At 47.4% G+C, this 18,214-nt stretch overlaps 1 protein-coding gene across 1 annotated transcript in view; it reads right to left on the bottom strand.

The window, feature by feature from the left end:
* CNGB1 (cyclic nucleotide gated channel subunit beta 1) overlaps positions 1-15,865 on the bottom strand; it is a 96,304-nt gene extending 80,439 nt beyond the window's left edge. The window contains exons 1-8 of the mRNA XM_043526465.1: positions 15,726-15,865; positions 10,620-10,762; positions 9,622-9,679; positions 8,658-8,727; positions 6,825-6,954; positions 6,659-6,698; positions 4,587-4,674; positions 1,303-1,384 (exon numbers count right to left, since the gene is read on the bottom strand). Coding sequence (XP_043382400.1) covers positions 1,303-1,384; positions 4,587-4,674; positions 6,659-6,698; positions 6,825-6,954; positions 8,658-8,727; positions 9,622-9,679; positions 10,620-10,762; positions 15,726-15,840 — 726 coding nt within the window. The 5' untranslated portion in view covers positions 15,841-15,865. The remainder of the gene's footprint in view (positions 1-1,302; positions 1,385-4,586; positions 4,675-6,658; positions 6,699-6,824; positions 6,955-8,657; positions 8,728-9,621; positions 9,680-10,619; positions 10,763-15,725) is intronic.
* Positions 15,866-18,214: the final 2,349 nt, after the last annotated feature.

Raw genomic sequence — 18,214 nt, 5'->3', positions numbered from 1 at the left:
CGCACGGAATACAGCATCTCTTGATGACACAGTTGTCTGGCAGAGCGATACAGGGAGCTGTCCCATGCTACAAGTTGAGCAGTTCCTGTTATCCCAATGTCTTAAAACAACAAAGAAGGAGTGGGGGTCTCAAAAAAATTATTTTAAGTAACTTTACAAATTCTGGAGACCGTACAAAGAAGTTACTAAACTGATCAAAATATCAACATTAACGGCCTAGCAGATAGAGCACACGACTGGGAAGCAGGAGCCTGCATGCTATTTCTGGCTCTGCCACTGGCCTGCTGGGTGACCTTGGTCAACTCACTTCATCTATCCGTGCTTCAGTTTCCCCATACGCAAAACGGGGGTAATGATACTGACCTTCTTTGTAAAGTGCTTTGAGATCTTCTGATGTGACGTGCTAGGTATTATTGTCATCATTATCAGGGGTCTTTCTATGACAACATAGGCTGATGCTTGAGCCTATACAGCAGAGGACCCCAAACTGTGGGGCATGTTCCCCCACCCAAGCCGCAGCCCTGCTCCTGGCCCAGCTCCGAGGGAGGCAGGGGGGCACGAACAGGGGTAAGGGGGGGGCGCGACCCTCAAAAGTTTGGGGACCACTGCTATACGGTCTGGAGAACAGGAGGCTATATGGATCATATTGTCTTATTATAGTGCATAAGTACCCGAAAAGGATCACACAGGCTGGAATAAAGATCTATTTGAACTAAGTAGTTACAGGAGAAATCGACAACGCTGGCATTCTTTTCTTCTGAGGTTGATCAGTGTTTGGAATTCTCCATAGGTGCTGGTAGATTCCACCTTGTGGGGATTCCAGAAAAAATAACAACAGCAGCCAGATGAGTGCATGGAGCAGATGCTTAACACGGATTTCTGCTCCCCTGGGGAGTTTTGCCTGCATCAAATCTGGCACAGGGAAGCAAGTTTGCCCACGGCCATATGGCCAGGGCCTTCCTTGCTTGTCACTGAGCATAGAATGTCCATTAAGATCAGGTGGGCAAACGCCTGTAATTACAAGGGGCCTCAGACGATGGTAGTCCCTAGTCCTTCCATCTTCCTCCTCTGTGTTTCAGTAATCTCAGACAAGGAGAGGGCTAGTGACCATCCTGCAGGGACCTGTGGGGAAGAAGGGGTGAGGGGAGCCACTGCGTGTGTGTATGTGTGTGTGTACACCTGTAAGCCTATGGAAAAGTGGGGCTCGTCATTACACATTGGGATGTGTGCGCTCATGACGTGTATTGGTGTTTCTCTTGTGCTGCCGTGACTACGTCTCTTCTTTGTCTTTGCTGCACTCACCTCAAGCTTGTTCATGTTTTCCGGCTGCGGGATCATTTTCCCAAATCCCTGCACCAGCCAGCTAATCACCCTGCTGCCAGTCCTGCAGAGAGAGATCACCCACAGTTAGGACAGTTCTCCTTCTACCCTCACTAGAGCTGGAGCAGATCCATTCCCCTCTCCTCTCCTGCTCTCTCCTCCGGGCCCTGGAAGATTGCTCTCGACCGCGAAGGGCCAAGCAGCCTCGGCTGCTGTGGAAAGCCCAAACAATCAGGTTTTTTGCAGAGGCTGGGGAAAGGACAGAATCTCTCCCCTCTCCCCTCTCAAACCCAGAGTTGGGGCACAGAAGAGAGACCCGAAGCATCTCCGCAAGGCACTCTCCTCCCGGTGGTACTGCCATCTGCCAACCTCTATATCCCTTCTCTGTGGGTGTTTTGGCCAGCAGATCTCCATAGTTCACAGGACCAATGGTCATACCAATGGTCAGCCATGGTTCACCCCCAAATCACCCCCTTTTCCTGCACGGCTACATGGATTCAGAGAGTTTAAGGCGAGAAGGGTCCATTAGATCATTCTGCACATCAGAGGCGAGAGAATTTCACCCCATTAACAGAGGCAGTCACTGTGCAGCAATTCTTTGCAGCAGGCAGAGAGAACCCCAGAGCCACCCTTGGCACGATTAGATCATCTGGTCAGACCTCCCCACACCAGAACTCAGCTGTTCCATTGCTTTCCAGGCCACGTATCCCCAAGCAAAGGGCCCTAAATCCCTATCAGTGTTATACACGTATAGAGACTAGCTGGGGATCAATATAACAACAGAGCCTTAAGTGCAGGTTTATACATAGAGTAAGAGTGAAATTGGCATGACAGACAGAAGGGTGAATGAGGCTCAGATGAATTACCTGAGACAGGGTAGAGCTCAGGGGGGAAGAAAGCAGAATTCTCACACTAGTCTACCAACAAATCCCAACCAGAGCCATCAGAAATACTAGTGCCAGGCAAGCCGACTTTGTAAAATAAGCCCCATCAAAAGACCTCATGCAAAATCAAAACGTCCAAGCCTTTCCCTGGAATTCGCACACGTGCACTCAGCTTCATCGTCGTCTACATCTCTGTGCTTCCCAAATTTGAGTTAGACTAGAAGGGGAAGTACCAAAACACTATGCAAAAACCTGTTCTCATAAAATTTCCAATCCAGTTCTGCAGAGCCAAGTGTGCGGGAGTTTGGTTGCGATTTAGAAAAGCGTCTTTAAGCGTGGACATCCAGTGTAGCCTGACTGATTATTGCAATTATAAAATTGCTTACTGGGGTGCAACATGCACTCGTCACAAACAGCAGGTTCTTTATTCAGGTGGCTACTTAGCGTTAATTAAAAAGATGAAACTGGTGAAGCACCCAGCAACGCGATGAGATTTAGCTAATATAGACAATTATTGAAATCACAGAAAAATTTATATACATAAGTATATGAATCAGATAACTACAGTGAAGTGTTTCCTACATTGTTCATACATACAGGCTTGCATTATGCATACTTACAACCTTTGGAGACATTAGAAACAAAGCTAGGAGGACCAGTCAGTGGAGCACATCAGAGTGTTGGTACTGATTTAGTTTACACCTTCTCGAGACTCCAATGCACCCAGAATTTAGGGAACTAAGTCACGTCTTTTATACCCATTCTTTATGTAACCATTGAGAAACAGAACCCTTTTTGATGCTCTTCTGTGACTATAATAAAGTTAACACCTGCCTATTATCCATATGTGATAATCTGGGTGTCCATAATTATACTTCCGATCACTGACCTAAGCAATGTGAGTCAATCCATTTCTTAATAGACCATCTGCATCACTGTGGTTTAACTGCCTAGTTACTACGGTACAAGACATTGCAGAAAATCCCCCAAACTTCCTCTTACTTGGGCAACTTGCGGTGTACCTGTGCTTCTGTGGTCACTTGTTTGTTACATCTAATAAGAAGGTATCATTCATGATCTAGGGTTCAGTCCTCAGACCTGCATTAATTTCACTTAAAATTCAGCCTGTGGCTGACTAAAATCAAGCTTTTTACACTGGGTCTTTTTATTCTAGCAAAGCCTAGGAACCCAGTTACGTGTGCTCTCCTGCTTGCAGTTACCGCTTCAATACTGCTTCCATTATTATTTCTATGAGCAGACATAGTAGACAGATTATATTTTACCCAACCCTATAAACCCTCCAAAATTAGATCAGGGTCCACACCAGGGAATCAGACAGTTCTACCCCCAGCCCTGCTACTGACACATCATGAACAAAGGTTGTGTGATCTTGAGCAAATCACTAAACTTCTCTGCGCTGCCAAATTAAACTCACCGGGAGCAGGAAGGATCAGAAGTGCGATGGGCTGCCATCTGCTAAGTAGCCTGAGGGACTTGGGTGCCCTCCTGTTGAATGGGGCTTAAGTGCCTCGCTGCCTTAGGTGTCTCTGGGGACATCTGAGCCATACTTTTTAATGAAAATATATGGGCCGTGTGGGGCACCCGTCTCTCCCTCTCTGCTAATCAAACTAAAGAGAAATACTGGGCATTGCTTTTGCCTCCTCCAGGATGAGACTGTTATTGGTTCTCCAATGGCACCCTGCCTGTCCCGGGCTCTGTACTTTACTTGTACCTCATTGCATTCACTGAGCAAAATGCAGAGCTACATCAATCCTGCAGCCCAGGACCAGCAGTGTAAGAAAAGAATGACACTGTCCGCGGTGAAGTATATCAGACAGAAGGCCACGGCGAGTCACAGGATCCGGAGGCAAGACACCACGACAAGATTTTAAGGACAAATGGATTTTTAAACAAATCTGCATCACCACTCTGGAGACAGACTCCCTGTGGCAACCATGATCCCAGCATTGCCCTACAGAGATTCCCCTGTTATGGGATGTGAAGAGAAATCCAGTCTCCGTATTCGTTCAATCCTGGGCACTCAAGCCAATATGGAAGGCCCACCTTCCCTTAGAGCAAGAGGTAAAGACACGGGCAGTTTTCAGTTCAATGAATAAAAAGGGTAGATTTTTTTCCACACACCGTCTCCATTAACCTTCAGAGCAACGCGCTATCCCAATCTCCCCAGCAGCACAGCAGTCATGAGCATTTTAAACCCAGTCTGGCTGCTAGTCAAGAGGGAAGGGGGCAAACCCGCTTGGGGTGGCTATCAGATTAGAGTTTCAATGGATAACCTCATGTGCTTGAAATAAAAGAGGAAAGTGACTAAATGGACAGGTGCTACCATGCTACACAGCTTTCGGGAGGCTTAAGGGAACTTACCCTTTTTCTGAGGCATTATTATCTGAGCTGGAATGCAACTCGCTATGATCCTGAAGCTCATCCTCATCTGGAGCGAGGGTTGTTATCTCTTGAGGGGGAAAGTAATAAAAAGACAGCATCAGGACAGTTAACCAGCTCTGCTGAAACAAACAATGGGGACGATGCAAAAGACAAGATTGCAAAGGGCCCTGATAGGTTTTAGCCACAGCTGATTAACCCACAACCCCCCCATCAGTCACTGGGTTTTCTCTGCAGGTGGTGTTGGGGACCTGTGATGTACAGGAGATCAGACCCTTCTGACCCAAAACTCTGCAGAAAAGGACCTAGGGGTTACGGTGGATGAGAAGCTGGATATGAGTCAACAGTGTGCCCTTGTTGCCAAGAAGGCCAATGGCATTTTGGGATGCATAAGTAGGAGCATTGCCAGCAGATCGAGGGACGTGATTGTTCCCTTCTATTCGACATTGGTGAGGCCTCATCTGGAGTACTGTGTCCAGTTTTGGGCCCCACACTACAAGAAGGATGTGGAAAAATTGGAAAGTGTCCAGCAGAGGGCAACAAAAATGATTAGGGGACTGGAACACATGACTTATGAGGAGAGGCTGAGGGAACTGGGATTGTTTAGTCTGCGGAAGAGAAGAATGAGGGGGGATTTGATAGCTGCTTTCAACTACCTGAAAGGGGGTTCCAAAGAGGATGGATCTAGACTGTTCTCAGTGGTAGCAGATGACAGGACAAGGAGTAAAGGTCTCAAGTTGCAGTGGGGGAGATTTAGGTTGGATATTAGGAAAAACTTTTTCACTAGGAGGGTGGTGAAACACTGGAATGCGTTACCTAGGGAGGTGGTGGGATCTCCTTTCTTAGAAGTTTTTAAGGTCAGGCTTGGCAAAGCCCTGGCTGGGATGATTTAATTGGGGATCGGTCCTGCTTTGAGCAGGGGGTGGGACTAGATGACCTCCTGAGGTCCCTTCCAACCCTGATATTCTATGGTTCTATGATTCTATGAACCCAGCATTGCTCAGAGCTCAGACCTGGCACCACTCCCAATGGGCTGGTTTAATGAACAATACAAGCTGACTGGGGAGAATGGAGACTTTAAAGGACTGTGCAGCCTGGATCTTCCCAGCGGCTAGTATTTATTATTTGTATTACTGTAGCATCTAGGAGTCCTTGTCAGAGATCAGGACCGCATGGTGCGAGGCACTGTACAAACAGAACAGAAAGACAGTCCCTGCCCCCAAATTGTCACTTCAGGTCTGCTCCCAGTTGCCGCAAGACTGGTTTTACAATCTGTGTGAACAGGAACCAAGACGGGGCATCAAGCACCGAGAGGCCTCCCAGAAGAATGGGGAATCCTCTCCCAGTCCCATAGCTTATCGGGAGAGACTGGGCAGCGGTTTTACTTTCCCAGCCAGGCTTGCTGCTGAAGAGATCAGGCTGTGAGTTACTGGTGCTTATGACCATCCCTGCAGCTCTCATTACTGTAGAGCTCAGGATCAGGCATATTTCCAGGGAGCTGAGCACTGTCCGTTACAGTCTCTCTCTCACACACACACACAGGCACCCTGACAGCTTGGGATCATCTCTCGGTGCTGCTTGGAGTCCCAGTTCCAGAGGAGTCACACATGGGGTGGGCAAGACAATGACCATAGATATACTGGAGCACGCTGAGGATACAGTATAATCCGTCCAAGCCCCTAAAGAGCAGCAGGTGACATGCTCCCTCCCGAGCGTGGCCAGCCTGCAGGATGGGTGAGTTGCTGCAGTTCATTGTGAGCCTATGACGACAGAAGAGGATATTTCACTGTTTTTGCAGCTGCATCCACCTTTACGCAGAGTGGCCAAGTGTCTAAAGCAGCGGACTAAGACTCGGGAGATGTTAGTTCTATCCTGGCTCTGACACTAGCTCAAAGGGGGACCTCGGGCCAGTCACCTCCCTGCTCTGTGTCTCAGTTTCCCCATCTGTAAAACACGGATAATGCTCTTGAGCTCCTTTGTACAGTTCTTTGGGCTCTGCTGATGAAAAGTGCGATGTAAAAGCTAAGATATTCTATCATTATTAAAAATGTTACCTAGTAGGTCGTCATCTTCCTTTATGCTCTGGACTTCAGTCTGAAGGGAACACACAAAACCATGATTAAAGCCGCTGGCTAACACACCGCTCACAATAGGGGAACTATGGCATGAAACTCAAATGCCGTTACTCAGTGTTCCCGTTGATCTGGTTCTGGTCCGTACCTGATCAGGGTAGTCCAAACTGTTCTCGAAGCTCTTTCCAACGGTCTGCAGCATCCCTGGATTGTGGGCTGGCTGAGGGACTACCTTCCCCAGCTCCTGAGACAGCCATGAAAGTACACCCCTCCCAGCACTGCAAGAGAATGGACAGGCTAGGGTCTGCCAAGCTAATCAAACTGCAGGAGACGGTTTATCTCATACGCTTTCCCTTGTGGAGATTCCCCCACAGTGACCCAACAAAGAAGTCACTCCCTCCTCCATGGAGCAGATCACAGGATCCTCTAGAAACCTTAAAAAGAAAAGGAGTACTTGTGGCACCTTAGAGACTAACCAGTTTATTTGAGCATGAGCTTTCGTGAGCTACAGCTCACTTCATCGGATGCATAGCATATCGTGGAAACTGCAGAAGACATTATATACACACAGAGACCATGAAACAAAACTTCCTCCCACCTCACTCCCCCGCTGGCAACAGCTTATCTAAAGTAATCCTCAAGTAGAGCCATTTCCAGCACAAATCCAGGTTTTCTCACCCTTCCCCCCCCCCGCCCCCACACACATACAAATTCACTCTCCTGCTGGCAACAGCCCATCCCCCTTTGAAACCCCTCTTTATAATGCGCATGATAATCAAGGTGGGTCACCTCCAGCACTAATCCAGGTTTTCTCACCCCCCCCCCCACACCCCCCCCTTTTTTCCAAAAACCACACACACAAACTCATTCTCCTGCTGGCAACAGCTCATCTTACAATGTGCACATTGTTGCCAGCGGGGGAGTGAGGTGGGAGGAAGTTTTGCTTCATGGTCTCTGTGTGTATATAATGTCTTCTGCAGTTTCCACGATATGCTATGCATCCGATGAAGTGAGCTGTAGCTCACGAAAGCTCATGCTCAAATAAACTGGTTAGTCTCTAAGGTGCCACAAGCACTCCTTTTCTTTTTACGAATACAGACTAACACGGCTGTTACTCTGAAACCTTTAGATAAGCTGTTGCCAGCGGGGGAGTGAGGTGGGAGGAAGTTTTGTTTCATGGTCTCTGTGTGTATATAATGTCTTCTGCAGTTTCCACGATATGCTATGCATCCGATGAAGTGAGCTGTAGCTCACGAAAGCTCATGCTCAAATAAACTGGTTAGTCTCTAAGGTGCCACAAGTACTCCTTTTCTTTTTACGAATACAGACTAACACGGCTGTTACTCTGAAACCTGTCTAGAAACCTTGTGGACCCTGTGGAAGCTGTAGGCGATTAGGGCCAGTCACTGAGAGTTCTTCTCCAGCAATGTGTCCCCATCGGTCCCTCTCCAACTCCCAGCCAGCCCAAAAGAGCCATGCAACCAGAGACTCCCCCAAGGCCCAGAGACCCTAGCCTTAAAAGGGAGATCCCCAGGGCAGAGGGGACTCTGGGCAAAAGATAATGCAACCTCAGGCTGTGTCACCTTTCCTTAGTAAGTTCCACAGAGCTGGAGAGATGATAATGCTCCATTGGCCCTCCCCTTGGCCTGCCCATTCCTCTTGAGCGTGCCCTTTCTCCACTCCTTGCCCATAAGAGGACCTCCATGGAGGGGACTGTGTGAGACCAGGGAGATGCCATGGAGGCAACCAAGCTCCTTTTGGTATGTAATTGGGGAGATCAGGGTGCAGAGGGTTCCTTCTCCACACAGACCCCCGCCCCCCAGAGCCGGATGTCTAGCAGCTACCTAAAGCCCTGCTTCTTATCTGAAGTCAGAATTCATATTTGTTAAAAGTCCTCTCTCAGCTGGTATTTCCAACCCTAACTCCTCACTGCCACGAGTATGAGAGAGAAAGAGAAAGTGAGAGAAAAAGAGGAAGACACCTTTCAGCTGAAGACACTGATGATGGGCCTGGCTCCTGGGCTGTGATGAATGTCACTTTCTTCCCTGCCCCTAAATGAAAGCAAAAAATAAAGAAATAAAAAAACACTTGGTAGAAGGCCCACTGGTGGCCTAAATAGCTATATCTTGTTAGCACAAGCCCGACCGTTTGCTTTCAAGAAATGCATTTTTAAATACCCTTTCGAATCACCATCTCTTTGGGTTTTCGCGGTGTGCAGAGATGCCAGATTCTGTCAGGTAACACCAGTGGTGATGTGCAGCCCGGTCTCATGCACCCTGGCAAAGCTCTGCGCATGCAGATCTGTGCTGACGTCGGCCCAGGCTCCCACAGGACCAGGCCTCTGCCTGGTGATGTTGCGACAGCACTGCGAGTGCCGGGGGGGAGCAAGCACGCTGTCGTACACCTCTGCATCTGAGGCACCCTGGGCCAGGAGAATCCCTTCAACCTTTACGGAATTCATATACGTGAGTGAAAGTTGCGGGTCAAGGCGGTGACCGGCTACCAGAGACACCGCCCGGAGGGTGTGGTGTGGACTAGAGGCGTGGGCTGAAAGGCTGAGTGTATCTGGGCAGTGGTGAGCAATGTACGTGTAAGAGTGACTTCTGGCTGAGAAATCCTAGTACAACTATAGTGGCATGACATGGAGGAAGCTCTGTTTTAGAGCTGGTGCCTCCCGGGCAAGTCTCAGGTGAGCTGCCGTAAAGGGAGCAAACACTGAGTCCTGCCGTGGGACCATGATGGCTGCTTAGTAGACTCTGCTACGTGGTAAAACCCTCTCCGAATGTCTGGCTTCCAGCAGGGGGGAGAGATGAGTAGCCAGTAGCTGACCCCGGAGCCCTTCCCAAGCTGGCTGAGTGGCCATGCTCTGGATACCTACCATAAGCTCTTGCTATTTTCACTTATGAAGTTTAGATTTTGCAGGAACGTTGTTTTCAGGAACTCACCCTCTATCTGACCGCAGTTGGAAGATTTTCCTGGACATGTGGAGTTTCCTTTTGGCAGCTTTTAGGGATTAAAACATTAAAGGAAAGATTTCAGGTGAAAAGTTATGTCACAACATCCATCCCTGGATATTAGGAAAAACTTTTTCACTAAGAGGGTGGTGAAACACTGGAATGCGTTACCTAGGGAGGTGGTAGAATCTCCTTCCTTAGAGGTTTTTTTAAGGTCAGGCTTGACAAAGCCCTGGCTGGGATGATTTAACTGGGAATTGGTCCTGCTTCGAGCAGGGGGTTGGACTAGATGACCTTCTGGGGTCCCTTCCAACCCTGATATTCTATGATTCTATGATTCTATGATTCCTAAATCGACCTGAGCTTATCAAACCGCAATTAACATCTAAATGACTTCATCCTCTATGCTCCTTTTCTACAGTTCCCACCGTCTGGACAATGAATATAGACTGGTCCCATTTCACCTTTGTTTACAGATGGATCCATATATTGCATTTGGAACCACTTCGGCATGTAAGTTAATGGGCGCGAGTGTCTGCCCATGCAGTTCCAGCCGGAGAATCAGGACCTTTGTTTCTAGTCCGTTTCACTGCCCGATTCTCATGAACTGACACAAAGGTGCAGCAGTTTCAAACAGTGCCTGGGAAACTGCTCATGAAAGCAAGAGAATGAAAGCTCGAGCTAGAGCTGTGTATCCTGCAGCTGGCATGCGCTGTGCAAGCCTCACTCACCCTGTTGGCCAAGAGACGTCTTTTCTCACCTGCCTTCCCCTGCCTCGGCCAGTCTCCAGGACGAGTCTCATCGACAGCGTCCGTTTGGTTGCGGATTGGGGTTGTTGTAGTCTGACAAGTAACCCGCCCTCTCTCTAACAAGCGAGCGGATGTGTAGCGGGATGCGCACACATCGCACTCTTGGTGCCCCTTGTACACCCAGCCTAGCAGCGGCCAGCCCCTGAGCTCCCCCATCTCCCCTGGCTGCTCCCGGCTCACCTGCTCTGCCCCTCCAGGCCTGGGTGCGACAGTTATCACCCTGGGTTCTGCATTTTTGTCTCCGTTCTCCACTAGGGGTGGCTGGTGAGGGGCCCCAGGAGGGTGAGGCACCACTCTCTCGATCCAGCCAAGCATCCTGTCGCCTGCAGAGAAGAAATTTGTATCTTTACTTCTTTCTAGAACGACCCATTGGTGAAGACATGAAACTGCCAGGAGAGCTAGTGGGAGACACAGCACGGGTTGAAATGTCAGCAGGAGGCAGATAACAGCCAGCTCTGCATCTCCTTAATGTCAGCTCCGTCCCCAAGCTGTCTGACTGCGTCTCTAAAACCTGCACCTGGAGAAGAGCAGCTGGATGAAGCTGAAGACTGAAGCGATGCTAGTGGGAAGGGAGAAGTGACTCGATGAGCTCTCGTCCTCCATAATAATCCCTTCCAGAAAAGGCATTTCCCCTCCGATTGTGAAATCAGCTCACAGCCTTGGGGTCCCACTAGGCCCTGCACTGTCCTTGGACACGCAAGTAGCTACAGCAGCAAGAAATGCTCACTACCAGCTGTGATGTCCAAGTGAATGCACCTCATCCTATCAAATGCAGCCCCGGCCTCATCTAAGCTAGTCTATTGCAATTCCTTCTATCCAGGAAGGAAGCCCATGCCCCGAGGAAGCCCCAGCTTGGTTCAGAACACAGCAACCCACCCGCGTAGCAACACAGGTCACTGGAAACACAACACCCTCTTATGCCACCCTCTGTACCGGCTCCCCATTGAACACAGAAACCAATTCAAGGCAGCTGTCCCGATTTCCAGAGCCCTGCATGGTATTGGTCCTGGTCACCTGTGAGATCCACAATCCTTCTGCAACTGTGACCTCCCCTGATAGCTGCATTTCACTGGAACAATGAAACTGTCTAGCAAGGGGTGTAATCTCATGAACAAAGGAGACAGAACCTTCCCAGGAACTAGAGCAAGAATGGAGCATATGCTGCCGGAGGATATAAGACAAGAATTATCCTCACCACATTCAGAGCTAAATGCAAAAACTTCATCCAGGCTTTCCCACAGTCTCACAGAATACCCTCAGTCTCACAGATTCGTTAATAAAAAACACCCAACCCCTCTAAGCCTGCTTCTGGCTGGCAGGGAAGGAAGAGAAAGAGCAGGTCATCTTTTAATTTAAAAGAGGTGTTCGAGTGCTCTGGTATGAACGTAATATAAATGACCATGTCCAATGCTTCCCTTTAGCTACTCCCTTTAGCACTCTACAGCTGCGTCCTGCTTATCTGAAAACAGTCCAGTGATGATTAACCAGTTCTCATCCCAGATCCGGCCTTGTCTTACTTCCACATTAACTATTACACCAAATACCTGGTTACTATTCGCCTTTTTATGGACTGAAGCCCAATAGCTATTAAGCATGTTTTCCCTCAATTCTTGCCTTGTTCTAAGACCCTCGCCCACCTTCTCTTCAGGATTTGGGGGTCTATATGCCTGCACAGAGTCCCCATGAATCGTTGTCTGTACTTTGCTTCCTTTATCTTAAGCAGAAGACTTTCAAGATTTGTATCTCCTAGCGCCATATGTGTCCGAACTGCACAGTATAAACATGTCCTCTATGCATCATCCCCTCCCCATATGGATCTGATAAGGAAAAAAGGGCCATTTTTACACAGCCAGTCTTCTGACCACAGCCTCCTCTGTAACTCTGCCCCCCTTACCTATTGTGTTTGTCAAACCATTCCTGTGACTTTCAGCCATTTTAACATAGATGAAGCTCATAGATTCATAGATATTTAGGTCAGAAGGGACCATTATGATCACCTAGTCTGACCTCCTGCACAACGCAGGCCACAGAATCTCACCCACCCACTCCTATGAAAAACCTCTCACCTATGTCTGAGCTATTGAAGTCCTCAAATCATGGTTTACAGACTTCAAGGTGCAGAGAATCCTCCAGCAAATGACCCGTGCCCCATGCTGCAGAGGAAGGGGAAAAACCCCCAGGGCCTCTTCCAATCTGCCCTGGAGGAAAATTCCTTCCTGACCCCAAATATGGCGATCAGCTAAACCCTGAGCATGTGAGCAAGATTCACGAGCCAGACACCCAGGAAAGAATTCTCTGTAGTAACTCTGATCCCACCCCATTTAACATCCCAACACAGGCCATTGGGCCTATTTACCCTTAATAGTTAAAGATCAATTAATTGCCAAAATCATGTTATCCCATTATACCATCTCCTCCATAAATTTATCGAGCTTAATCTTGAAGCCAGATAGGTCTTTTGCCCCCACTGCTTCCCTTGGAAGGCTGTTTCAGAACTTCATTCCTCTGATGGTTAGAAACCTTCTTCTAATTTCAAGTCTAAACTTCCTGATGGCCAGTTTATATCCATTTGTTCTTGTGTCAACACTGGTACTGAGCATAACCACACGCCCATGCAAGACCCGTGGAGTGAACAGGAAGGGATAGAAGTCCGATTGCATGAACCACAGCTGTGATTCAGTTAATAGACTGTCTGAAGCGGTAGAGTTAACACAAAAGAGTTATGCAGGTATAACTCATTCTAGAATAGAGTTAGGTTGCTTCTAATGAGGATTAATTAAAGCAAGATAATACGCCAGGTACATTGAAAAAAGAAATTGTGTGTATGGATGCAAGGCAATTTATGGAGGAAAAACTAAAGTTATACCAAAAAACTTTCTAGTGTAGACAAGGCCTGACCAATGAGTCCTCACAGAACTCCTGTGATGAAGGTAACTGCTACAATCTCCATTTTATGGATGGGGAAAGCGAGGCAGAGAGATGAAGTGTAACTGCACCTTAAGACTGCCACTCATATCTGCACTGTGTTAGAGCTTGCATCTCATATATGTAAGTGTGACATTACATTCTTCATAGGAATATTGGTATGACATAAATATGGCATAACTAAAATAGGCTTTATGCAAGATGGGTCATGTGAGGTATCATTGGAAAGGTTATGATTTACTGGATATGATTATCCTATTTGTATGCATGTATCATTTCTGTATCTGAAGTTAGAAATATTGACTATTTCTATTGACTATTGACTACATTCCTTGAGTAGGAAATAATTACAACTGTGTTTTCACCTGAGGAACGCCCACCAGACAGTATGCAAACAGCCGGGACGGGCCATTAGGAAGACCAATAGGACTTTGGGGATACTAATCTCCCTCCTTCCTGAGAAGCTTCCTGGGATGCTACTTTGACACTGCAAGGCCATGTGATCAAGTCACCTGGTACGGGATTCCATCTTGATCTGGTATTTTTCCACTGGAAGGAAACAAAAGATTCCCGCCATCTGTAAATCCTATTTAAGGCTGGGGAGTGAGTTAATCTGGGTTCTTCTCCACTGACTCCCCGCCCAAGAAGGAAGACTGCTGAAAACATCTGAAGAAACAAAGGAACTAAGCTGGGAGGAAGCAGAGGCTGAGCCCAGGCGAGAAAGGTCAGCCTGTAGAAGGAATCCCTGGAGATTTAAGCTGCAAACAGTGCAGTTTATCTTCAAGAAACTGCAATCTGCTTGAAACATTTATGGTGAGAAATCATTATTTGTAGCCAATATTCCTTAGTGTATGAAGCTTAGTTTGCGTGTTTTGTTTTATTTGCTCAGTAATCTGCTTTGTTCTATTTGCTATTCCTTACAATCACTTAAAATGTACCGTTTGTAGTTAACAAACCTGTTTTTTGTTTATTCCAAAACCCAGTTTGTGCAATTCATAACTGGGGGGGGGGGGGCGGGGGTTGGGCATATCTTCCTCCACACTGAGGAGGGAACGAATTTCATGAGCTTACAGTATATAAATCTCTATACAGCCCAAGACAATATAATTTTGGGTTTACGCTCCGGAGGGTGTGTGCACCAAAGTGCTGGGCAATTCCCTGAGCTGAGTCCTCCCCAAGAGAGCTGATTGCACACTCAGTGTGATTCTACAGATGGGTGTGTCCCTACCTGTGTGTGTGCTGGAAGGGGCCTTGAGAGCCTGCCACAGCAGCACGGAGTAAGGGGAACCCAGGCTGGTGGGACAGGCAGGCTCAGTGGGACCCCAGAAGAGGGGGTCCAACCCATCACAGTAAGATCAACCACTAAGGCTGAATCAGAGCCTAAAAGAGGAAGCAAATGAACCGCAACTCCAAGACACTGCCCGATCAACTACAGAGTTGAAAGAGAAATAGGAATATTCTGCACTAACACCACTGTTATGCGAGGTTGTCAAAGCACTTTACAAAAATCAGTTACAACTCTCCTCACTTGGTGAAGTAGGTTAGTAGCATTGTTTCTATTTTACAGAGGGGAGAACTTGCCCACGGTCACCCACTGGAAACAGAAACTGGAAGTCTTAATGCCCAGCCCCTGCTCTAACCACTAGACAGCACTGTAGACCTAAATCCGTCTACAGGACAAACTGGTTCTAAAAGTTAAGCAATGCATGGATTTGAGTTTCTCTGGCTGCTCCAAAACTTAAAAAACAATGTAGCTATTGTATAGCTTTCAAAGAAATATTTTAGGTTTGGGCTGATAAAGTGTAAGCCAAGTTTCAGCAGCACACAAAGTAAACCAGGACGTAAGACATGAAATGTCGGTTTAAAAATACAATAGCATGTCTTCTAATGGAAACGCTAATGGAAAAGTGACTAGATCCTTGTGGCATGAATATGCTCCCGGGGCGCTAAATTTGAATTGATGCAAACAGTCAGAACCAGAGGAACTTGCTTTGCTACAGCTGTGGCCTGACTGCAGACAGATGTGATCGTCTCAGATAAGTGGGTCCCTTTGCAGCTGTGTTCTTTGCCCATACACACATGCTCGGCACCCAGATACCTGTGCTCAGACAGCTGAGCCCTACTTCCACACACATGTACCCTGCACTGATTCATGTATACCCAACTACCGTGCAGCTGTACCTTTTGCTCGTTCATACATCCCCTCCTCCCCAATCCCTGTGCCCATGCAGCTATCCCACGTTCCCAAATGCCTGCAAGTCAATTCCTGTGTCCTGCAGTTCTGGAGCATCACAAAAAGGCGGAATCTGGGAGCAAATTCTATTCCTGCTCCAAATGGCAGCTCTCTCTGTCGCATTTTACCTGCTTGCAAAAGAATTAGTTCAGGTCGTCTGTGTTGATTTACAGGCATCTCAGGAAACCATGGCACTCGCTCTTCAAAGCATCTACTTCTTCTTAGGCCGCAGGTGGCATCCATGAAGGTAAGAGATAGCAAGTACTTCTTGGGCTATTTGGAGCTCCTTAATCCACACATACCCAGCAGGAAGCAAGAGACAGTTTATCCCATGCACAGCCAAAGCCCTCTGTCTGCAACATGTTCTAAACTCATCCTGCTCCCTGGAAACAACTCAGGGGTTGGAAGCTCACCCTACCCCTTCACTTAAAACAACAGCTTTTGTGTGCTCAGAAATCTTTGGATCCCTACTCAACAGACACCCATATTGAGGCACCTGATGAGCACTGACCTGATTGCCACAGGTATAAATGCATGTGGGGTGCAAAAAAGCACATTCGATTGCACACCGAATTTGTGCGTGCGACTCTTGCCTCCCACCAAAAGTGCATGCACAGATTTGGCATTTTTTCATTATAAATGACACTTTGCTATTATTGGTTACGTGGTAGCCACGTGTTCAGTGCTGCACAAAATACAGAACATGTCTCTGCCCAAAGAGCTTTGAATCTAAAAGAGTTTAGACAAAGACAGACCCAGAGAACAGCAATCACTTCATGGGATGGTTTCTTCTGGAGAAACCGTTGGGTGAGCAGGATAGTAGAGAGAACACACAACAGGGTTGTGTGACCTAGTGGTTTTAGCACCAGGAGTTTAGGGTCATCACATCCCTCACAAGTGGCAAAGTCAAGAGAAAGTTATGCAACTCCCTCCAAAATGAGTGTGGATAAAATCTTCCAGGGCTAGAAGTGAATGCTGGTTCCCACAGGAAGCTTGAAATCTCTCTTCCCATCAAGGTCATGAGATGGTAGAACGTAACTGCCTCATCCCTGGTGCAGGAATGAATATTGCGCCGAGCAGTTGATTTTTCAGGGGGTGGAAGATCTGTGTGTAGGGCAGGATTTGCACAACAGGAAGAAAGATGGAAACATTTCCCCGTCAAGTCGCTTTAACAAAATATGGCAGCTCCTTGAAGCTGCTCTTTGGAATGTCAAAGTTAGACCCGTCAGAGACAGATTGGTGGGCAGAGTGCTGGTGAGATGGTCAAATGTGCAGGATAAACTGCAGATAAATTATCATTGTTTTGCAATTTATCATATATATATTATTATTGTTAGTTATTATTAGTTATTATCACTGATGCCAAGCCCCAGAGCGTGCTAGGTGCTGTCTGGATATACAGAAGCACTCCCTGCTATGCAGAACAGCAGCGTTGAGAAGACAATGGTACAATGCAGAGGTGGGTTAAACATTCGTGGGTCTCATAAGAAGTTGGTTTTCAGGAGAAATAGGAATCACAAGAGGCCGATGATTTGCCCGTGCAAGTAACCATTGGCGAGGCAATTGTACGAATTGCATGGGCAAATGAGGTGCACAATCATGCACACATTTTTGCACACTCAGTTGCACACACATGCATTGTTAAAAATAAGAGAGATGGTGTCTGCTCGCCTCTCTCTCCACGCACACACAGACACAGTAGCTGAGTATCTCCATTCCATACCACTGACCAGGTTTTGTACACAATTCACGCCCGGCGAGCTCATCTTGGGACACTGCACATGGTCCTATTGGTTGAGCTGAGAATGCCAGTGGAGGGACATTGGGAGCGTTCCACAAGAATCGCAGCAACAAATGAGCACCTCTCTTTCACTGTACCTGCTCAGACTCCAGCCACCTGCTAGCCCTCTCTCTGGTTTCTAACCTATTGCCTTCCTTCCTTTGACTACAACAGGGCCCTGGAACAGGCAGGAAGCACAGAAATTATTAGCAACTTGAAATAATCCAAGAGCAATTTTAAAGTTCCCTAGAGTGGAACTGAATTTGTGTCACTCAGTTAGTTACTGGTTAAGCACAAGTGACCAAGCTTCACTCTCTGCTACGTGCATCACCTACCTGCTGTTAGGTTCCAGAGTAGCAGCCGTGTTAGTCTGTATTCGCAGAAAGAAAAGGAGGACTTGTGGCACCTTAGAGACTAACAAATTTATTTGAGCATAAGCTTTTGTGGGCTACAGCTCACTTCATCGGATGTTCTCATAGTCACCTAACGACACGTCTGCCCCACTATCCCACACCCGCTCCCTGTATCCTTCCATTGTCCCTTGCACCTTGGCCTCATTACAGATCAAACACCTCCAGGACCTGTACAAAACTGCCATGATGCACAGTCTATCATCTTCCTCACATCTTTAGCTGCAGATCAGAGCTCTCCTTCCTCCTCTACATCCCTGCCGTTATTCTGCCTTCAGTCACTGCTCGCTCCTCTCTCTCATTAGTGATCTGAACTCTCCACCCTTACTCACCTTTTTATGATACTCCTCACTGTGTCTAGTGAAAGAACCCAATTCCTTTCTTAGCAGAGACAGGGCCAGGGCTACAAAATTCAAATTAGGATCCA

Source organism: Chelonia mydas, chromosome 12 (assembly GCF_015237465.2).
Source record: "Chelonia mydas isolate rCheMyd1 chromosome 12, rCheMyd1.pri.v2, whole genome shotgun sequence".
NCBI lineage: Eukaryota > Metazoa > Chordata > Testudines > Cheloniidae > Chelonia > Chelonia mydas.
Note: the sequence above shows the minus strand (reverse complement) of the source record. Positions and strands in the feature narration are given on the sequence as shown.